At 41.4% G+C, this 23,885-nt stretch overlaps 1 protein-coding gene across 1 annotated transcript in view; it reads right to left on the bottom strand.

The window, feature by feature from the left end:
• CDH16 (cadherin 16) overlaps window positions 1-23,885 on the bottom strand; it is a 60,854-nt gene that overhangs the window by 30,710 nt on the left and 6,259 nt on the right. The window contains exons 2-8 of the mRNA XM_026652852.2: window positions 20,690-20,747; window positions 17,143-17,239; window positions 13,882-14,030; window positions 11,754-11,892; window positions 8,040-8,198; window positions 3,325-3,521; window positions 820-945 (exon numbers count right to left, since the gene is read on the bottom strand). Of these exons, the coding sequence (XP_026508637.1) occupies window positions 820-945; window positions 3,325-3,521; window positions 8,040-8,198; window positions 11,754-11,892; window positions 13,882-14,030; window positions 17,143-17,239; window positions 20,690-20,747 (925 nt within the window). The remainder of the gene's footprint in view (window positions 1-819; window positions 946-3,324; window positions 3,522-8,039; window positions 8,199-11,753; window positions 11,893-13,881; window positions 14,031-17,142; window positions 17,240-20,689; window positions 20,748-23,885) is intronic.

Below are 23,885 nucleotides of genomic sequence, written 5' to 3'. Positions count from 1 at the left end.
CCAGGCCCCTCTTGCTTCAGGAATGCCCCCAAACAACCATCTATACTCTCTATCCCAGCTGGGGACTCTTTGTACAACATAGGCCAAAATCTGGCTCTGTTCTTCTCAGTGGGCCAAAGCCTGAGGTCCTTACCCAAACCTCATTCAGGTAAATAAATGCCTGTTGATAGTAATGACATTCACCAGAACCATGACTGAATACAATCTGGCTGAAGATTTTAAGATTTAGCCCACTGGGAACAACTACATGAACAAGCAGAGGTCAGAGTGATACTGGCATACAAAGACAGACTGTATTAATGCAGTCCATTGTATTTGGATGAAAGAAAAACAAAATACTGGCTTATTTATATTTGGGAGTTTGCTGAAGGTGGAATATAAAGATGCTAGAGGTGCACTGGTATAAACAATAGCAGATCCTATCACTAATAAGCGAGGAAAGCTAGTCTAGGGGATAGGGAACTGTAGGTTTAACTCCTGGTTCAACCACAGACTTCCTATGTGAACTTGGGCAAGTCACTTAATCTAGCCCATGCCTTATTTCCCTATCTATCTGTAAAATGGGGATAATAGTACTTCCCTACCTCCCAGTGATGAGGGCCATATAAGTACATAAATAGATAGATTCTAGTTGCATGGTTCTAACTGCATGGTTCTAACTTTAAGATTCTGTTTCACATACATGCAGGTTTGTTAATGAATAAGTATCTAGTGAATTTTATCGTTAGTCAAATCTTCAAGTGCTAATTAAGGGTTGGGTACTGAAACTTTGGATTTATTAAGCTAAACTCCCTAACTGATCGTTATATTCATACGTACCTCTGCTTGGCTTTCTCTGTCCAGTGCTCGTGTCACATAGATATTCCCTTCTAGGTCAATTGAAAAAAGGCCTTGAGGGAAGCTCTCCTTCAGATAGTAATGGACTTCTCTGCTATTCCAGTTAACCTGGAATCAAGGGGACAGACAGCCACAGAAATGACAAGTATTCCAAATTTCATAGGAAATGGCAATAAAATAGGAAAGGCTCCATCTCCAGAATGTGCGCCGATGAAACAAGCTGGTGGTCTCAGTTCAGTCCTAGTGGACAAGAGATCACCCACAGTCACTATCACAATGATCACTAATTGGCATATTTGTTGGCAGTCTGAGAAGAGAAACAAGAGATTGACTATACATAGAAAATGAACTGCCTTCTCACCCTATAAGTCTTCCATTCAGATCTGTGTTGAGGCATATTGGCAGAGCAGCATGGGGTTGTTTGCACAGTTTCCCTGTTTGATGGATAAATGGAGGCTGTTGATCTCTGAAGTTACCAGCCCAGCACCTTTCTTTAAAATTATGTTCATTTTTTAAAAGGCAGTCATGGGGGCTCTGACACCTAGACAACGTGTAGTATCTGTCTTTAAAGCAGCTGTGGTTGGAAATCATGCCATGATACTTTGCCACAAGAGATTTTAAAAACAATTTATATTATCTGCAAGTGCTGTATAGATGTAGTCTGCTGGCTACAGCATGGTTCTGGGAATCAAGAGAATTGGGCTGTATCCTCAATACTGTCAGATTATCGTATGGCCCTTGGCAAGTCACTCTGGGCCTGATTTTTCAAGGCTGAGCAGCTCCCATTGACTTTAATTAGATTTATGAGTCTTCATCACCTCTAAAAATCAGGTCTTCCCTAGCCCCTATGCCTCTGTTACTGTGAAATAGGCAGTAGTTGCCTACCTGCCCTTTGGAGTGCTGCAAGGCTTAAATACTTAATGTTTGTAAGTGTGCTTTGAGATCCTTCAGTGACAAGCACTATAAGGTCATATCATTGTTAGTCAGGCTGCAGACAAGAGCTGGCAAATGTCCACTGTACCCCACTCAACATTTATATCCATTACATTCAAATGGCTAATAATGCTTTGATCGCTGGATGCTAAAAATAACTGAAATTCTTATAAAACTTTGGGACAGGTTTCCTTGTAGTTCTATGGTATAATCTGTACATCCTCTCAAGCCAAAGCAGAATCAAATCAGCGAAAGATTTGCCTGGCATCCTTTAGCAGACTGAAAGTTAAATCACTTCAGATTGATTTAAATCCAAAATTAAATTACTAGAGCTAAAAAGATCTGCAATATCATACCAGCAAAAAGTGATAAACTGTCTTAGGCCAGATATTATAAGGGAAAGTGGACAAGCAAACTCAGAGCAATTTTTTACTGTTGCCATAGAAATGTTGTAGCTACAAACACTTTTGTTTAGACTGCACAGCCCTGGTAAAATATTACCTGTCAGTTGTTTTTACAAGCATAAACCCTTTCAGCTCCATGGGTGTAGAACAGTTCCTAACAAGGAGAAAGTGGAATGGTAACTCTTATAAATGGGATGTGTGTAATGCTTCATCAAGTCTCAAAATAACGGGAGAAGCCATTATGGAGGCTGTATTCTAATTTAAACATCCATTTATTTATGCTAGCACTAATGTTTCTTGGATGACTTTGTTTAGATTTCATGCTTCTTAACCCATATGACTCTATTCCCAAACTATGTACATGGAGTTGTGTGGCTGAACGCTCCCTTACTGCATTTCTTGACTAGCCACCAGAGGAGAGTAGGAGAGACAGTGCAGTCTGTGAGCAGTGTTTAAAATAAGAATGTTATTTTAAGCAACTTTTTTTTACACTCTTCATCTGTTCATTCCTGAGGGATTCCCTTCAGAGTTCCAGTAAACAGAACCACAGCAGGTTTCTGTCCATACATTACACAGCAACAGCGCTGCATTTCTGGAAGTGCTGGAATGGGGAGAGCTTTACAGGAAATCAGGCAGGTTTGGATGAAGAAAGCTGGGGAAATCCAGCAGTGATATCAGCTATTGTGTGTGTAGGGGTATGAATGGCAAACACTGGTGTTGAGCTTTGACACTTTGATAAATAGATATGGCAGTCTGAAAAACCAATGGTGTTTAATACTATGGCATGGATGAAGCACACATCCATCAGTCGTCACTTTAAGATCACAGAACAAGAACCCTTTTCAGTACTCCTAATTAAACTCAGCCTGCTGCCATGCTGGTTTTACTTTGGCTTTTTAGCTTTTTGACCACAACAATCCGTTCATAAGGAAGCTACACTCCATGGCTGCAGTCTGTAAGTGCACATGTAAGTAATATTATTGAGTTCACTGGGACTATTCATATACCCAAGGTTGCTCACATGCATAAGAGTTTGTAGGCTCAAAGCCTATCCTACTAATGCAGGAGAGCGCTCAGAAATAGTTCTAAGGGGTGTGATGTTAATTCAGCCAAGTAACATGAATTTGAAAAATCTGCTTCCTTGACTCACCTTTGAAATCTTCTTTGGATAAGTTACATTTAGGTGTTCTTGAAGGAGAACGGGACTTGGGGTTATCCAGGTGTTCTCCACAACTGCAATTTCAACGTTCGCTAATGCACGATATCCCAAAGACTGATTTCCTAGGTCTTTAACTTGCACAACTAGTTTATAATTGCTGACCTGGGATGAGTCTAGCAAAGAGCTACCTGCAAATAAAGAGAATTTTGTCAAATACATTTTTATATCCTTTAGCAGAAACATGAAAACTGGACGGGGGACATGAAAACTGTCCCCCTCTTCTTTGGTAGGTTAGGCCAAACAACTAGGCCAGTTAGTTTGCAGTGGGGGTCAGGGATTCTGTGACTTCCTATATCCTACCCACTCATGACTCACACTAACTTCAGCTTTGCCATTCCCACAAAGTCAGGGGTAGAAGTGCCACCTCTGCTTCCCCTGCGGGTGATAAGTGGTAAGTACATTGTATCCCTGATATCATCTTTTGTCACTGTTAGTGGTGGGATATTTTCTGTTAAATCTTCTCTCAAAGGTGGTTTCTGCTGCTGAAAGCCACAGGAAGCAGTATTGCCTGGGGCAGACCATCCAAGAGCCGCAGACTGTAGAAGAACCAGCCAAGGGAGGGAGATGATGAGTTTGGACTCCCTGGGGAGGGATGTGGCAAGGAGGTAGGTGAAAGGGAAAAATGAGAGTTGGAGCCAGGGAAGAATTCAAGGTGAATCATCCATTCTGCTCAGGGCCGGGCTTTGACCTGAATTTGCCATCACTTACCTGCAATGTGTTCCACAAATTTCCCAGATTTCCCATGACAGCCACAAATTTCCCAGATTTCCCCTCCCTTCCTTGGAGGTTTTTAAGGCCCGGCTTGACAAAGCCCTGGCTGGGATGATTTAGTTGGGAATTGGTCCTGCTTTGAGCAGGGGGTTGGACTAGATGACCTCCTGAGGTCCCTTCCAACTCTGATATTCTATGATTCTATGACAGACTAACTGTCCTGTCTGTGATGTAGCACATGACTTCATCCCATTGCAGAAAGTCAGGATAAAGGGCTTCCAGTGGCTCTGATTAGGACTATCCTGTTCCTGCTCATTAGGGCCCATTCACCCAATTCTGCCACATCTTTAGCTGTATTGGGTCCTAGGGTCTTTGGCCCCCACCATCCATTGGTGTGATGTTGGCTGCTCACACTCTAGTGCTGAAGGGGGTTGATGTCAATTTGCTTCATGCAGACCAACAGCTTTGTGGGAGAATAACTTCAGGATGTTTCTCACTATAGTGTAGCCCTGGCTGGGGCATGTCACACGCTTCCCCACATTACTCTTCTTTAACCGAAAACCACCATTCCCTCCTTCCCTAATTCTTGTCACAAACCCACACTCCAGATCTGAACCCATCCATTATTACCTTACCACCACCCCAGTCAGGGCCGGCTCCAGCGTTTTTGCTGCCCCGAGCAGCGGGGGGAAAAAAAGCCGCGATCGGCAGCACTTCGGCGGCAGCTCTACCACTGCCGCTTCATTCTTCAGCGGCAATTCGGCGGTAGGTCCTTCCCTCCGAGAGGGACTGAAGGACCTGCAGCTGAATTGCCGCCGAAGACCTGGACGTGCCGCCCTTTTCCGTTGGCCACCCCAAGCACCTGCTTGCTGCGCTGGTGCCTGGAGCCAGCCCTGACCCCAGTCTACGTGCGAGTGAGTCCCCCTTGCTGGGATGGCAGGGAAGTATGGAGCAGGTTATGGAGAGGAGACATTCACATATTGACTCTTGGGCCTTTTAGTAGGGGCTGGCTTTGCACGGGCTCCCAGAGTTACTTTAAACAGCCCTTCCCGCTCTACAGCTCTGTCAAGTTGGACATGAGGGTCTAAACCCAAAAGCGATCCCAACCAAAAACAGCCAGTACTCAAAAGGGCTGCCCCTGAGTGCTTGAGTGAAGCAGGATGTGAATCCAAGGAGCAGTACTGTTAGGGTTCCTGGGGAAAGGCAGAGGCCCCACACCAGAGGCCCTAAGGCAAGGATCTCAAACTCAAATCACCATGAGGGCCACATGAGGACTAGTACATTGGCCCGAGGGCCGCATCACTGACACCTTTTCATATAAAGATACAAAAGCGCCCCCCTCCGCCCCAGCCCCACCCCCACTCCACTCCTTCCATGAGGCCCCGCCCCTACCCCGCCTCTTCCCATCTCTTCCCCAAAGTCCCCACCCCCCAATTCCGCCCCCTCCCTGCCCCATTCCAACCCCTTCCCCAAATCCCCGCCCCTGCTGCGCCTCCTCCCCTGAGCGCTAAGCGCCTGGAGGTAGGCAGAGGAGCGGGGACGCAGCACGCTGGGGGCGGTGGAACGGCGGGGGAGGGGAGCTTGGCAGCCGCAGGAAATAACTCCGGGGGGGCGGGGAGCTTGGAGGGCCACAGCAAATAGTGGCCCGCGTGTTTCAGATCCCTGCCCTAAGGCTTATCTCAGATTGCGTTTTCAGTAGGAAAAATAATAGGACTAGGAGTCAAATAAATAAATAAAATGGAAGTCGGGGGTTCCTCAGCCTGCTTCCCCTGGTGTCTGTTTTAAGGAGGCTGTGTTCCATAACTAAACTCTTTTTAGCACAATGAAAGTCAATTCCCTGTTAAATGTATTTCAGACACTTTGGGAACAGTGCTTGAATAGATGCCTCCGTAGGCCTCTAGGCCTCAGTTCAGCTGACCCTGCCTCAGTTCAGCTGACCCAGCAAACCCCGTTATGGGTTTGCTGCTGGACTCAATACGTGCATTTTGATTAGTCTAATTAAAACAGAGCTCAGACATAAGTGAAGCAAACAAATCTCCATGGTTGGTCTCTATGTTTCCTGATTGCCCCTGTGACCTTTAACTTTTATCTAAGATGCAGACAAGAGCTCTCCTAGGAGATGACCACTCACTATTTTTCAAGGCAGATCTTGAACCTCAGTCTCATGAAAACACTTAGAGCTACTATCTCAGCCTTGGGCTTGCTTTCAAGTGCACGTTACATACAGTAGCCACTCCTACCTAGCATTTAAAAATGTAAAAATAAAAGTAATACGTAAAACCAGGGCCTGGTTTTCAGACCTAGGTCTTGCATTTGCACACCTAAATTGTGTGCATTCACTGCACTACTGCAGTAACGCCATGCACAAACGACCAGCTCTTGCAGCTTCATAAGCAGTTATGATGTAGTGTAACACAAACATTTGCACGTGTTGTTGAAACAATTGTATCTTTTCTCATGCAGACCTCTGTAAATCTGGCCCCACTATCTCTTTCTTGTTTTTGTTATTTTCTACTTGCTGCTCTATTTATTCCTGTATTTTAGAGGGAATTTTACTCTATAATAACCTATCTTCATACTTTAATTAAAATCATGGAAATAGTCTCTTTGGTTAGACAATATTCTACAACACATGGCAGTTAGAAAAGAAAGGAAAGTCTAAGCTAGCAGGACCTGCTAAGAGTAATATCCATTGAAACCCACACAAGAAGATTCCTTCTTCAGCTGTTGTAGCATGGGATGAAAAAACTCTAAAGCTGGGTATTCTGTTGTGGGGGAGCAGCAGACATTTAACCTATTAAGGACTTCTCTTTGCCAACATTTAATATTAATCTATTTTCTTCTAGGCTTTTTACAAGAGATATTTTTCTCTTAAGCCATTTGGTTCTCCACTCCCCATTGATATCAAATAATAGGTTAGGCACAATTTGTGCCATGAATCGAATTATGGGTTTAAAAAAGCTGTAAAGATTGATTTAATCCCCTCTCCATTTGTATTGACTTAATTTAGCTGCACTTTCCTGATTTTTCTGACTGTTACATTCACATGGGCTTAGTCTTTGTAGCCTCTTTCATCCAGTTCACAACGACTGCTGGTATGTGCACAAAGTGAATTTCTAAAGGACCGTTCATTGCACTACAAAACCATGACTACAGCCTGTCATTACCGGCCATGCAGTATGTGGGTGTATACAAAGCATCTGGCTGTATTTTACAAGGGTAACAATGTTTAAGTGCTCAGCTGTATTTTATAATCTGCAGCTTCAGAAAAATCTAGTACAAAATAAAACCTGGTTCCATGCAGAAAGGATTTTAATCACAAACCAGGTAGAAATCTGTGTGATTAAATAGTTTCCTACAGTACGGCAATATAACTGGGTAGCCTGGTGGCACAGTCGAAAGGCAACGGGAAACCAAGAGCAGGGACTCCATCCAGGATAGTAGACAATCTACTCAATTTGGAGGTTATGATGAAGTGATACTAAAATGAGTAATGTGATGGGATTAGATTGGCACTATTTAGATGATTTAAAAATCTGAATCAGAGTCCTGGTGGAGACTCTTGGAAGGGGCTTCCCTATATTGTCAAAGGTATGGGAAGCTCTTGGAAATGTAATATATAAAAATTTAACAAGGAGTTTCGTCATGGAGTGGATATTGCATTCTGTTACTTTTCCATTGTGTAGAAATTTGACTATCCAGACTCCTTATCAGCGGAGTGAGTTACATGTGAAATAGACTTGCATATGCAATGAGGCTTTCCGGTCTACTTGTACATAAACAATGTAGGTGCCAGCTCTCAAAAGGAGTGCCTGCTTGCTTTCTCTGGGTATGCAGACAAAAGGAGGCAACTGACCTCAGGCCCTTCAACCTTAAGGACCAGAATTATTCAGACACTTCAATACAAAGGACAAAGCAACCCAGCGTTATCTTACCTTCTGCAGATAATGAAATAGCCCCTGTCCTTGAATCTACCTGGAACATATTCTCTAAGGGTTGGCTTGGAGTCTGAGTGAGGATTTTATACCGTAGATCAGCATTTGGTGTGGAAGGGTCATCCAAGTCAATAGCACTGACCCGCATGAAAGACGTTCCTGGATTTAGAAAGATCACAGATTGGGTTTGGTGGCACAATGGTTTATCTAAAAAAACATTTTAATTCAACATGAAAAATGCTTTCTGTCACAGAATTTCAATTCTCCTTCCTTAACTTGAATCTTCCCATCTAGAATCAATTTAACTGTGTTGTGACTATAGGCATTTTATATGTGATTTTTTTTTTCATGTGAAGGTGACAGCGTAAGTATAGTGTGTGTAACTTCCCCTCAGTTGCTTTATTTAACCTGCCTTTGTGTATTCACGCTAGTATACTAGTTTCTTTTGTAAACTTACATCAATTAAGATTTTAAATTCCATGGATCCTTCAGATGGCTACCATACATGAGCTGGAATAATAAATGCTTTGCAGTTATGTAGCACCTTCTATGCAAGGCACTTGGAGTCCTGTACAACCAATGACTTAAACCTCACAACATTCCTTATGATCCCCGTTTTATAGGTTCCGTGTTTCCAGCCCTCACTGTAGTTGGTGTTTTTCTTAAAGCACCGACCCCTGGAAGCATTTGATCAAGTAAGGCTCTCAGCTTTCAGTGGGGAAAAAGTAAATGTCTAGCATGCATGGTGGCAGAAACAAGTTTGAAAATGTGACCTAAGTGCACCCTAAAGGCTCAGAAACCGGAAGGCAAATATAACCCCTCCCTACCCCCACCCAGTATTATTATTTTATTTTTAATCTCATGATTTTTAAGACAATCTCATATTTTTGAGGCCTGATTCAAGAACACCAGAGCTGACTGTCTTTAAGACGTGGTCAGAGTAAAGCCAAGTTCTGCCCTGGTTTTACCCCTTGTGTAAGTTGGGTAAGACAGAGTGGAGAGCAGGAATTGGTTAATGGATTATACAATCAGTATTCATAAAGTGCTGATGTCACACTGTCATCACAGTCATTTGGCGGATTAACAAACACAGACAGACATTGACAGAGTCCCAAGCACCTGCCCGCTGACCTAGTTCCCTTCCTTCCTGGATAAGCCATAATGATGGTCCAATAATGTCTTTAAGGATCATTCCCGGGGATGAGGGGTACGAACTATCAGACTCAATACTTCTGCTATGTTCGTGTTACCGTGTAGTGGGGGAAACTATGGTCGCATAAGGGTTAACAGTTGGACTAATACAAATTGGAAAATAGAATCAGGAAAATGCTGTTAGGTTAAATGCCAGTAACGCATTCAGATTGCAGTAATATAGTTCTCTGCCTGTTTTCCTCAGTCCTCAGTTTTTGTGACAAATTGTAGCAAATGACAAGTACCCATTAAAACTCATTTAGTCTTCACACTGTGAAACCTGTTACTGCAGCATGAGATTGCTTCCATGTCTCTCGCAATCATATGGAAATGCACTCCAAACTTTTTATAACATTCTACAATACAAAGAATGCTGTTGTCAAGAACCCCCTCCTGGGATATGATACAAAGCAGCACAACCAAAGCAACCCAAATGAATGCATTGAGGAAACTGTCACACTTAAGGCAACTACAGATTTCAGACAAAGAAATTGTATTATTAATTAAGGGCCTTATTCTCCTCTTATTTATACCTACTTTACAGCAATATAAGCCAGTGGAGTTCAATGGAGCTACAGCTGATTTTCAGTAGTGTAAGTACCACTGCCTCTTACCTGCTGTCCTTACTGACACCTGTATTAGCATAAAATGCTACCTTTCTTAGATGGGAGCTTTTTACACCTCCTTTGCTTTCACTTTGCAGGGGGTGAAGTCAGTGGAGAACCAACTCAGTGTTTAACCTAGACCCTCTTAGGGTATGCTAGGCAAGGATGAGCAGTGTTTTTAAAAGGGTGCTTGCTAACATGTTTTAAAACTTTACTGTAGGTAGGACAAGATGTGTTTTAACATACATTAGCAGATAGAAGCGACCCATTGGGATGGGATGATTTAGTTGGGAATTGGTCCTGCTTTGAGCAGGGGGTTGGACTAGATGACCTCCTGAGGTCCCTTCCAACCCTGATATTATATGATTCTATGATTCATTAAACTCCCCCTTTGGGGTTCACCTCAACCGGCTAACATTAAAATACAACTTGCCCTGTCACCACTTGAAGCTTAAAATGTGATTTTTTTTTTTTTAATCTTCTCAAGACTCATCCTTATGCAGAGGAGCCAGAAGTGTAAGTTAAAATAGGGTGGGGGTTACCCCTACTTAGACCTCTTTGGCCTTGGTAGAGTGGATGTAGGTAGTGCTAAGGGAGTCTGTTAGTGTAAGGGGAACTCACTTACACATCTGTTCTGATCTTGGCCCTCTCTATGATACTGGGCGAGCAATTTAGGCCTAAGTGTTCAGAAGTGTCCACTAATGTTGGATACCTCAGTTCAAGATGCCCAATTTGAGACACTTACCCACTGTACCTTGGTTTCACACAGCTCTTCCACAGGGGTGTTGTGAGGTTTAATGTTTGCGAAGCATGTTGAGATCATCAGTTGAGAGGCTGTAAGTGCAAAGTACCTCAGCATCTACCACAAGATATCACAGCTCAGGAGATGTCCCAGAGCAACTTGCATGTACTCAGTGGAGATGCTGAGCCAAGAGGGGGTTGCACTAGTGTCTATGAGAGCTGAGTTTGGCCCCTGTGTCATAGAATCATAGAAATTTAGGGCTAGAAGGGACTTCAAGAGGTCATCTAGTCCAGCCCCTTGTCATCTCATGCCATCATGACATATCACTTGGAAGATACCTCATTTCACTGAGGTGCCTGACTTTGGAGGGAGTAAATTTTCAGGAAACTTTTCTCTGTGTTTGATAGCCTAGATCACATTCAAATGTCTTTGTTGACATGAGGACTTAGATGCACAGGCAGATTAATCTGATGGTTTAACCATGTCAAACTTTCTGACTTCCTGTAGGAAAGCCCTGAAATTACCTTGGGTTCCATTTTAAAAACATTCTCTTTATGACTTTATGCTCAGCTAGGCAATAACGTTTGTTGTTTAAAAATATGTTGTGAATTTTATCTATAAAACTAATGATAGAACAGTCTAGCTTCTAAGATAGGCTCCTTTTAGCCTGCTTATCTCCTCCCTGACATTTCACTACTGAGCATCAGTGATCAGAAAGCTTTGTACTGACATCTGAAAGCAGCTACACAGCAGCCCTGTGCAAAAGGCTATGGAACAAGCAATCACATGGTTTCTATATTTTCTCTCTTGTTTACTGCATATATATCGGCCAAATGACAAATAAAAAGAATGTGCTAATCCCAAAGAGAAAGGCACTCAGCTTCTCACATCCACACGTATGGTTATGGTTATCTCTGAGGAGGGAAGCCATTTTGTACTTGTTCATTTTCCCTCTAGCCCACTCGTCCTCAGAGAGCAGATAATCTCTGAGTTGTTTCTAATATAAACATGATACAATTTATATAAATGGATGGATGGTCTTAAAAATGGAACATTTCATCAAATGTACCAAGATTAGCATACACATTGTATAAAAACCTTGGCATGAGTCAAGGGGCGGAGGCAAGTAAAAATGAAATAGATCTTTATAGAAAGGAGTCAGGGAGTCACTGTTACCTTGCTTTGTCCCTTTGCTAAGAATTCCAGAGAATGTATCCTCGGTCAAGACTGGCATGTTGTCATTTTCATCTTTTACTGCTATTGTTATGGTTACAGGGTTAAACACCAGCTGCTTGTCTTCATCTTTTACAGTCACCTGATTTTAAAAGAACATGTATTTCAATAGTACTCATTTGCACATGCTGCCTTTTAAGGTTAGTGTAAGGGTATGTGTACTGTTTCTGTAAATCTATAACGAGAAGCCAAGAGGGAGGGGTGCTGAGGAAGGTTCTAGGCAGAAGCCGTGGAAAACTAGACTAGGTTTAGGGATAATGCTATTTTATTTAAAGTTCCTTATTCAGTGTTAGAAGAAAGTTGTGATTCTTTACTGTTGTCACAAGACAGTAAGATTAATATACCCTGTGTATACACCAGCCAGCTATGATTTCTTAGTGACAAATGTGCTGCTCATTGTGGCCACCTCTAACTTCACTGCAAAAGTGGGGATTGGACCCAAATCCTCCTGCACTGAAGGCACAGGCTACTAGCCCTTGAACTGATGGAGAATCACTATTAGCTGTTAGCAGTAAGGGGTCTATGACTCTCAGAGCAGTTCTCATTCTATCCAGTAGAGGGCAATACTCAAAATGCAGCAGAAAGAAACAAAACATAATATAGAGGTTTATATGATAAAGAATGGTGACCTCTGGCTCAGGCCTCACCTGGCCTCAGTGCTGACATAGGTAATATGCCTCTGGAGGCTGTGGGGAGAGGTTGATCAGAGACAGCTCCTGTACTTCTTTTTGTGAGGATGCAGAATACACTGCTCTTCTGTTGACTTAGGTCCCCAGCCAGTGCAGAAGGGGTAGGGGAGAACAGCCTTGCCTTCACTCCACACTCCCGGGCCTTTCAGGGTATTTTGCACCACAGTCACTAGTGCTAACAGCCCCTCAGCACTAGCGTAAGTTAGGGGACTGTGGTTGTTCCGGACCAGGTGAACAATGGGAGGGAGTTTCTTGCACCTTCTTCTGCACCCAGACAGGGCTAGCCACAATCTTGCCCCATGGGTTGTCCAGAAAGAAGGCTGTGTGAACAGACAACCCGATATCTATATTTAAATGGCATTCCCATTTCATATGCAGAAAACAGCCCAGCTCTTTTACTGCTGGGCAGTCTATTGAAATGATTGTCTAACTTCAGTTTGTCACAAATACACAACAACATCACCAAACCCATGCATGGGAAAAAGTACATTCTCTGCCCTACAGAAAACAGGCTTATGCATCAGCCACACTGGGAGGAGGTCTCTGGATCAGGGTTGAGAGCATTAGAACAGCAGTGAGGGATGTTAGATACTTATAATAAATCTGAAGAAGGATAAATAGAAACTCGTGTTAGGAGTAGGTACTGCGCCTTTAAGAGCAGAGCACATGTTAGAGAGAAGGGGATTGGGCCACGAAGCACCAGCTGGAAGGAGTCCAGATGGTTTCTTAGGAAAGTCTAGATATGGTGCTGAGCTACTGTAACTCCTGTAGAATTCAGTGGAAGTTGTCGGTTCTCAATAGGTGCTCAGTAAACCTCCAGATCTGGCCCAAGCTGCTGTAAAAGGTGGTACAAAGTAAACTCATTGTGCCAGTAATAAGAGTATTAATGCACAGTGCACTAATGCAGTTTTGTAAGGCTCAGCGTGTAAATAGGACTCTGTACATAAGCTTGACTTTGTGTAAATGCTGAATCAACTGGAGCAGACTAGTTCTAATGCATTTAGTCTGTAAACCTTGGATTCAAAGAAGAGTGACAGACCTCCATGGAGTCAAAACCAAGGCGGACACAGTCTCCGCCACCAAGCCCAGGGCCATTAGTTATTAAATTCAAATTTAGGCACCTAAATGAATGGCCGAAATGATTTCAGAGGGGCTGAGAGCACCCATAGCTTCTGTTGATTTCCATGGGAGTTTGCCAGTGTAAGGACTGAATAAAAACTGAGGGAAGGTCTTAGGAGTTGGTCCTTGATTTTTTTCCTTTTGGTATCTGGCAATATTTACTTCCAACAGAACAAATGACAATGGCATTAGGCAGCTGGGGGAGAGGGGTGTAGTAGGGCAGTGAGATGAGATGGGGCTTGTGCCATCGGAGTGTGCCATACCTGAAGAGTGTAGAAAGCTTGTTTCTCCCGGTCCAGGGGTCTACTGACATAGAGAATGCCAGACTCTGGATCTATTCCAAATAGGCCTTCTTCATTTCCAGCCAACTGAATGTCAGCCTCACCACTGAGCGTGTTGTTTATCTGAAGTTGGAAATCAGGTAATTAAGGGAGTATGTTAGTGCAAAGCAAAAGAGGAGAAAACATTTTACTCCTAATAGATGCATCGTATTTGCCATTTGGGGCTTCACAGCTACTAATGCTCAAAGCGCAATGCCTGCCATTTGTAATAGCTGGCCACCAAGGGCCATTAATTCTTCTTGGTTCATGCTCAGATTCCATGGATACTAATGTGAGATCACCACTAGGCGTGGCCCAAACAGCACAACACATCTGTGGAGTAGGCAGAAGATGGGGAGGTCTTTTACCACTGGATACCTGGAGAGTATTGTCATCTGGAAGTGACATTTGTCTCTGGGAGAGGTTTGAATACCCAGGTTCCACTTTCAAAATGGGAGGCTGTGGTGAGCCAGCAAGTGGGAGGGCAGAGGGGCATACTGGGGAATGATGCAAATAAAGGAGGCTCCGCTCTTCTTATGTGGCCCAACACTTGACATGTATCCAGGAATGGCCTTTCCCACCATGGACCCAGAGCAATCCTCATTTGCAAATTCATACTAGTCAGATGGGGATTCTGGCTGACGATGTTAAACAGTTGCATAGTTTTAAATTAATATTTGTTTCTAATTTCTTTTGCTTTTTGGCTCCTATACAAATTCTTATTCTTTATATAGAGCTGCAAGTGCACATGGCACTTTGCAACAGCTGATCTGTGTCAAATAAGTAAACCTCTGTCTCAAGAAGAACAATAATACTTAGCTCTTGTATAGCACTTTTCAGCCATAGATCTCAAAATGCAGGGCTTAAAATTTAAAGGTACAAGCAAGCACAATAGACAGACAAACACAGTGGTATCCGGTCATTAAGGGCCCATTCTTTCTGTACTTACTCAGGCAAAACATCCAGTGACTTTAGTGGACATTTTGCCTAAGTAGGAAATTCAGGATTAGCTCGAATGCTTCAAAAACAAGTACATTTTGTAAGTTATTTTCAACTTGTAAGCATCTTGACACACAATAAGATACTGAGTTTATTATTCTCTAATTATTCTGATTAAAAATTGAGGGGCAGATTTTCAGTCTTCAAAAATGTGCCTACAAATATTTGCAGGTAGATCCATTTGAGTGCATAAAACTTGAATTTGCACACACAACTGTAAAAGCAGCAAAGAGTCCTGTGGCACCTTATAGACTAACAGTTTCTTAGTCTATAAAGTGCCACAGGACTCTTTGCTGCTTTTACAGATCCAGACTAACACGGCTACCCCTCTGATACTTCACACACAACTGGACAGTTGTACACTCAGAGAGTCCCGTGACCATTACATGTTGCACATGCAAGGCTTATTTTTTCAGGCCCTCTGAAAATATAGCCCTTAATATTTTTATTTTAAAAAATGTCTCTGTCCCTGGCACCAATCCATGTGCCCATGCACTTAGAAGGTACCCACTCTGGAAAGTGATACTGCTGTTACTATTGACAAAGTAGTTCTGACACCAAAGACTCAGGCCTGGAAATACCCATATTTTTGTGCTGATACTGGCTTTAGCTTTACTGACTATCAAAGCTGACCTTAAAGCATCCGAGTTGGTGGTGCAGACAACAGCAGCCATAAAATGGCAGTGATCTGCTTGAAGTCAATTTAAGTACAGACTGAGTTACAGAAAACACTTATTAAATGGCAGATGGTGCTTGTGACTATGAAAGAAAATGACGTTTTACTTGCTATTCTAACAGAGATCAATTATTGAATTCAAACAGGTTGTTATGAATTAAAAAAAATGTAACTATCAGTGATAGTTATTGATCCTGTTTTGTTTCAGTAATGTGCTCGCTGACTTTTGTGTTAAAATTACTTAGCTTTTATTTTCTTATACAGTTTTACCTTTTCCCCATTTCTAGGGAATGACTTTTTGGAATCTATTAATCAGAAGAATATTTATATGGCATGGGACTATTTAAAATACACATTTAACCTGAGCGACTACAGTAAATGGTGTTTACTTACAGATTCGGATCAGCATTTTTTATTTGCATCAAACATTATGGAAAGACCACACTTAAATGGATACTAGTGTAAAACCTAAGATAGACAGGATCTGTTCCATATTTCTGTGAAGATTAAGGATATGGGCCTTAGAAAACTGAAACATTTGGGGTATAAATCGAAAAATTTCTATTGGAAATGCCAGTGAGGTGCCTTATGGAGTTTTAGTTTCAGTCCCTCATGCCCTCATCCTTCTCTACGGACTGGGTTCTCCAGACAAACATTTCCTGTGATGCACCATGGCCAAGAAATCCTATGATATTCAGCTGGTTGTGGTTCAAGAAGAGGGAAGACTATGGTGCATTATGGGAGACATAGTGCGGCTAGGGACCCCAGCCCAGAGAGGAGAATGAGATCATGAGGCACCTGGACTAAAACTCCCAGTATGTAGTCCAGAAGCATTTTCAAATCAAAATTTTCAGCTTACAACCCCTTGTTTTTTAGTTGAAATGTTTTCAGTTTTTTATTTTTTGCTAAAAATTCAGACATTTCCATGGGAAATTTCAACCATTTTTTTTTCATAAAATTAACAACAAAAAATAGAAAATTTCAATTATTGAGTTCTCAGCTCTTTAGGCAAATTAAGATCAATCGAATCTTTCCCTTTTATTGTCCACATTGAACTCCCAACTTCAAACCAAGTCACTAACACAAGACATGGCTGAAATAGTTAATCACTATGGAGCAAAAAACAGATTGCCAAAAACAAATGTATTCAATTCAATATATTTTTATATGATGACAACAGCTGGCTCCTGTGTTTCCTGGATACTAGCACTTTGAGGATGGAAGAGAGCTACTAGGGATTAGAAAGCAGACAGAAAACAAAGAGTTAAATTGACTTTTTTATATATAGCAAAAAGGTCCTATTATACAATGGCCCATTGATAGAGAGTCAGTAGTCTGACTCTCCTCTCCATCATGCCAGTTTTGCCCTGGCATGACTCCATTAATTTTGGTGGAGATACTCCAGATTTACACCAGTGAAGATGAGGATCAGGCCAATGAAATCTTGATTAGGTCTTTAGCTGAAATCTAAGGTATTTTACTATTTGTCACCTTATTGGTTGTATGAAACAGTATTTAATTTCCTACCTTCTTCAGATACAGTGGGAATGAACCACCATAATTTTCAGGTACCTCAATGTATTCTTCGCTGTTGGTGGGATATATTGCAGACAACACTGGGAAAACCTGTGGAAGAGGATTTAACCTCTTAGTTTTGTCAAAAGCAAATGAAAATATTTCTTAATTTAATTTTTTTCCTGGCAACATGTCCCTTGCTTCAAGATCATGGCCCAGATTCTGATCTCATTTACACCAATGTGACTCCATAGAAGTTAGTGGAGTTACTCTGGATCTACACCAGTATAAAGAGATTAGTATGGGGTTCAGTGTCCTCAGACTTTTCCTAGTGAGAATAAATGTGTATGCAGTGCCTGTAAGGTGTCACTCTAATCCGTCTCTGCTCAGATAAGAGATGTGGAGCTGATATGGAAATGGCAATCATTTTGCTATGAGTTAACAAACTAAATAGACCATCCTATTACATATCCATCTTCCTTTATGGTCACTGTCAGCAGCCTGACACAGAACAGCTAGTCTCAGCCAAGGTTCAACCTGTTTCTAGCAGCAAATAGGATAAGGTAGTAGGTCCTCATATAGGACCTGATTTTGAAAGGTGCTGAGTGCCCACAACTTCCATTGAAATCAGTGGAGCTGTGTGCTCTCAACACCTCTTAGTATTAGCTTTTGGTCACTATGATCCTAGCTCGCTAGCCTGACAACAGAACCAGAAACAGCTCCTCTTCCCCCTCCCCTGCCCTTAAAGTGATAGCTTGCAATTGCAACACAGTCCTCAATATACCACAATAAATGTTTTGAAGACCTCTTCTTTGTCAGAGCTGTCAGCTATCATGATGATGAATACAATGCCTAGATTGACAGATGTCAGAGTAGCCTTATACACTACTTTTCCTTTGTTGTATTTTATAGACTTCATGGATTCCATCTTATATAAAATGCAAAACAGGAAAACTCTGGATATGGCTATAAACACACCTTGCTCCGTCTGTTTAGTTAATATGATGTCATCAGAACTCCTTGCTATGCGTAGCATTGTTTCTCAGTACTGGTGTAGTAGTGTCTTCGGTATAAAATGTCTCTGTGAAATTGGGTCCATATGTGTGTTTTGTAATGTGTGTTTGTGTGTGTACATAGAGCATATGCCATCCTATAGAAACTGAAATCACAAGTAACACCTTTTATTTATTTGATAACTAGAGTTAACAAATTATATATGCAATAGCAACTGAGAAAGGAAGACACACTATTATTGCTCATTATTCTAATACAGAGACATAATAGGTATAGCCAAATCTTGAACCTCAGAGAATTGTATTATAATGTACAATGCTACTCTAATGGATGGTGAATGTGTTACAAAAAAATCCAGAAAGGTACAAATGATTCACAGAACAATAATATATAACAAAAGAAAGACTTGAATAGGCAGGGACCACTCTTATAACCCTTTACAAACACACAGAACATTTCCCACTGAATACAGGAGTACTAATAACTAGAAATGGGGAGATGTCACCAAATATTTGTCTCTTTGGTATTAATGTCTAGATATCAATACCTAACATCAAGAGATGTCAATGAAGTAAATATTCTTCCATTGGAAGTGGTTGTGGGTGTGTGTGTGAGAGAGAGAGAGAGAGAGAGAGACAGAGAGAGCATATGTTTTGTCAGTGTTTGGGGGTATGTGTAAGAGAGATTTATTTTAACCTGTATAAACTCTACATCATTAACCTCCTGCAGCGTTTCGTACTTGTGTCCATACTTCTCTACTCTTTTTGGGTCATTGCCCTTATCAACCTGTTCCCTTTCTACCTAAGTATACAACAGATGCATTAGTAAGTGCATCTTGGTCAAATGCATTATGGATTTATTGTGTTCAGAGCATTCATAATCATATTTAGCTCCTCTGCTCATGGTGTATACACCTGTGAGAGTTCACACTATGCTTCAGGAATAGGTTCAAATCAAACTTCTTCCCATGCTCCACGAATTGTGTTTGCAAAGCTGAGGGTTCTTCTGAGCCAGTAATATGGGGGGGGATTTATGTCACAATATCATGGACCAAACAACATCACATCACAACACAGCACTGTAACATTATGATTGCTAACCCCAAATTCATGGAAGTTTGTGTTCAGTTTGCTATTGCTTAGAACTCAGCCTGCTCTGGTGAGACTGGATTTTAATCCTTCCCAAACCATTCACCCAGCCATACCCAATTTCATGAGTATGGATCAGTTGGTAAATGTGGCAATGATGAGGAGCTCTGGCTTCAGCATTTGTAGGTGTGGATAAGAGTTGTATTAGAAGACGTGTTAGGTAGGCTTCACAATTAGGACTTTTTTTTTTTAAGATACTGCTGCATATCCAGAATTAGACTCTCTGGGCCCTATCTTCTGCTGCATTGCATCTTGTGTATGTAATACCGACAGACCCCGGGTGTCGGTGGGCAGGATCAAACCTGGGACCCTGGAACTAAATGAATGAGCCTCTACTGCATGAGCTAAAAGCCATGTGACTGATAGCTAAGGCTGTAGAGCAGACTCATTAATCTCTCTCTCTCTCTCAGTGGTCTCGGTGCCACTAGATGGGACAGAGCACCTCACCCAGGAAGTGTGTGGGTTACGTGTAGCCATTTACACCTGAGTGCAATATTTCTGATTTGGTAGCATTTTACACCCACTTTGTACAATGGCTTCACTAGGTGCATGACAGTGAAGAATCAGGCCCTGCACACTTCATCTGATCTAACTTACCTCACTGTAAACTCGACTGAGTGGGGTAGCTCCTGACTGAGACCTCATTCAGCAAGATTCTTAAGCATGTGTTTAACTTTACGCACATGAGCAGGGGGACTAGTCATGTGGGACAACTCGTGTGCTTAAAGTTAGTCATATGCTTAAGGACTTTGCTGAACTGGGGCCTTACATTGGTAAGCAAGGTCAGAATCAGCTCCAATAGATGTTGCCGAGCCAAAAATGTCTCTAGACCCAGTAATAAAGAATCTAATTTCTGTTTCTTCTCTTATTAAAAGGCACAGGCCAGATTTATGGCATAAGAAATTTACTCTGCACTTTACATCATAGGAGTTTAGAAACAATGGGGAGTGGATGGGTGGGGAATTACAAAATTGTTCTTAAAGCTAAAAGTTGTTGTTTTATTTAATTGATATATATAATGTCAATTTTGGAGTTTAATATTGTTTTCCTCTTTGTTCTCAAGAACTATATCTGATACTTTATGATAGAATATTGTACTAGTTTACGTAGGGTGACCAGATAGCAACTGTGAAAAAATGGGACGGGGGTGGGGGGTAATAGGTGCCTATATAAGAAAAAGTCCCAAAAAACGGGACTGTCCCTTTAAAAATGGGACATCTGGTCACCTTAAGTTTATGTTCATTCTGTTATAAGGGCCTTTTATTGTCTGACTTCTAGGTTATTTAGTATATGGAGTCTTGCAGCATGTACCATAGTAAAGTTATTAACATAAGCAATGTATGTTCATAGAAACCTAAGATGCAATACAAACATGATATGTGTAAAATATATCACTCACTTGAATAACGGAAGAGTAGATAATCAGTAGCCAGACAGGAAACATGCATCTAGACACCCTAAAGTTAAATGAAAGAAACCTCACATGAGTTGGAATTCACTTAAGAAACAATATTCCCCCCTCCCCGACTTAAATTCTCTGTTTTGCCTCTGAAATCACATAGCAAGATAAAATTAATATGGTGAAACATGGTTATAATACATATCTGAGCCCGTTTAAAATAAAGTCAGGGACCTAGAAATATACAGGACCTGACCAGGAAATCTGTAGACTGCATACCATCTAATGTAGAACTGGCAGAAGGTGCTATATGATACAGCTGGTCACCCCCATTTTTGAAGTTATGTATTAAATCTATCTATGATTATCCATTAAATGTTTGAATGCATGTTGATAGGACTGGAGTACAAAGCTCTACATCTAACCACAGAAGAGTTTCTGAGCTAGCAGAATTAAAGCAAGCTCCCCACACATTATTGTCAATGCATCTCAGCCTGGCCCTGCATGGACCACCCCTACAGGAAAGAGGGTAGTCCTTAGCCTCCCCTCTGGCACTGCCAACAAGCATTACACTTGTGACAGTGACTTTTGTGATGCTGACACCTTTTGAGACCACCAAGCCTATTTCATTCAGTTAGTAATGACTTTCAATCTGTGCTGACCCGAGTCAGAGTTCAGTCAGTGACATCATAGCAGGTTCTGTTGTTGCTGCTGCTATTATTTTTGCAGCGCTGAGAGGCCCAAATCCAAGGAGGCCTGTTGTATTAGGTAATGCTTAATTTGTAAAGAAAGAGGTGCCAGGGCTTAAGCGAAACAAAATGGCATCCTCCGCATCACATGACCTTGCACTCACCATATGTGCAAGGTCACGCCTTGCATGCAATGTAGAATTGCATGCCTTACTAAATGCCACTGACAGAAGAGGTACTGGGGCTGTGCCCCAGCATGAAAAGAAGGGCCAGGGCTGAGCACAGGGCAAGCCTCAGCCCCAATTAAGCCCGGATGCTAGGTACAGCACAAATACATGGCAGGAGATAGTTCCTGCCCGGAAGATGCTGCAGTAAAAATAGGTGAGATGATGAAGGGTGGGAGGGCAAACAGTGAAGTGAAGTGACTCACCCCAGATCACCCAACAGGTCAGTGGCAAAACCAGGAACAGAACCCCTGAGCACAGTCCAGTGCCCTGACCACTGGATGTGCTGACCATCTGGCCCCTATACTTCTGATTACTCCAAGCTTCACTGAAAGATCTTTGTTTCTTTAACTACTTAAAATAAGTTTGATGTCTGCAACACTTTTTTGTTCTGGTGAGGTTCAGCCAAAGAGTGGATCATCAGAAGAGCAACACAATGGTTTGATACCCCAAGACAAACCCTTGTAAAGGAAGTGTCTTGCTAGAAAGCTCTTAAACTTGGTGAGCTGTAGCCCTTTTTTTTTTTTTGGTCACTTAAAACAATGGAATTTTGGCCTTGTGGTTTATTGTTGTTTTATGTGTCGATGTATTTAAAGGACCTACAAAGAGGGTAAAATATAGTTGTGCCCTTGTTGCTTCTTTCTGTTATTTAAAGAAGACTTGAAAGGAGTTCTTAAAGCACTTTTTTCTTCTTTGCTTTTCACAGCAGAAATAGGTCTTGATTCCCTGTCTTTGCTGGAATGCTACTTGTATGACTGGAGAACTCGTTGGATTATAACTTCACAAGACTGAAACCTGAGCAATTTAACAGAGAAGGGATTTTTAGTGAGGCTGTTTAAAATTTGTTTATTTAGTTTTATTAACACCTATTTAACTCGAATTTCTTGCAAACACTTGGGAGGAAAGCTCTCTTTGTTAAAGATTCTCTTCTCCTTCAATGCACAATTGAGAAAGCTCCTACTCAAGTCCAAGGAGTTAAGTAGTAGATAAACAAAAACCAAGACTTAATATTCCTGATGTTTGTAATGAAAAAACACAAAGTCAAAAAAATTTTTTAAAAACTTTCAAGCTTTTTTTATGCAACATAAAGAATCAAAAAGAGGCACAAATACATTTTTTCTTCTGTAGGTCACCTTTAACATAATCCTACAGTATTCTTATTTTCTCTCTCCCTGAGTCCAAATAACTTGAGCTGGTAGTAGGCCTCTTACTATGCTAGGTTCTAGTTAATACTATGCCAGGAAAATACTGGCTCACACAAGCTCAACCTGCCTTAAATACACTGCTCATGTCTCACATTAATTTACTTGCAGATCCTTAAGGCAAAAATTAAGCAGAAGACCAAAACAAAGACAAAAAACCAAACCAATACCAAAACAAACAAACAACATTGCCAGGATTTCTAAGCTCTTATTTATGGTTTCTAAAAAGTTTTGCCTCCTTTCAAGGGTGAGAGTTTCAATCTAACGTAAAGATACCATGTTAATGTTTTCAATGTTCTAAACCTTGAATACTGCTAAACAGAAATACCGTATTGGAATGCTAATGTGAAAGATTGTTATAGCATAAAGCAACAGAGAGTCCTAAGTCTTAAAGGTGCTACAGGACTCTCTGTTGCTTTTTACAGATCCAGACTAACACGGCTACCCCTCTGATGTTATAGCATAATAGCCCTTAAATTAGATTAAGTGATGGTACTGTGGACACAAATTAGACAGATTGAGCCCAATTCTCAGTTACCTACAAGACAGATAAAGGGGTTGCAGGGTGTAACCAAGTTGTTTTTATTCTACACGTGTTAGAAATATCAAATATTAAAATAACAAAATATTTATGAATAACAAATCCATTTCTTATCCACAAATAAATCCACTATTAGAGCATTCCAAGAGAGAAGAGGACATTTGGGCTTAATAGAAATGTTTAAGTTTATTAAAAGGGAATAAAATGGGAAAAAATTGATTCTTCAAAAGCCAGTTATGATTTGCTGTTAGGTTCAGTGTGAGAAACTTGGTGTATTTGTATCCCTGATGTACAATATTTTAAAATAGCTGACAGTTCCCGGGGTATAGGGCAACAAACCAAACAGCAGAAGAATCATTTTCATTTCTTCTGTTATGTGTGTACTGGACATAGTAAGTTATTATTCTATCCTTAAAAAGCAACAGAGAGTCCTGTGGCACCTTTAAGACTAACAGATGTATTGGAGCATAAGCTTTCGTGGGTGAATGCCCACTTCATTGGATGCAAGTCAGAGAGAGACAAAGCAGGCTGCTCCCTAAA

The sequence above is a fragment of the Terrapene carolina genome, unplaced genomic scaffold (genome assembly GCF_002925995.2).
Source record: "Terrapene carolina triunguis isolate 2854851 unplaced genomic scaffold, T_m_triunguis-2.0 Scaffold130, whole genome shotgun sequence".
Classification (NCBI taxonomy): domain Eukaryota; kingdom Metazoa; phylum Chordata; order Testudines; family Emydidae; genus Terrapene; species Terrapene triunguis.
The sequence above is the reverse complement of the archived record's forward strand: the minus strand, read 5'-3'. Positions and strand labels throughout refer to the sequence as shown.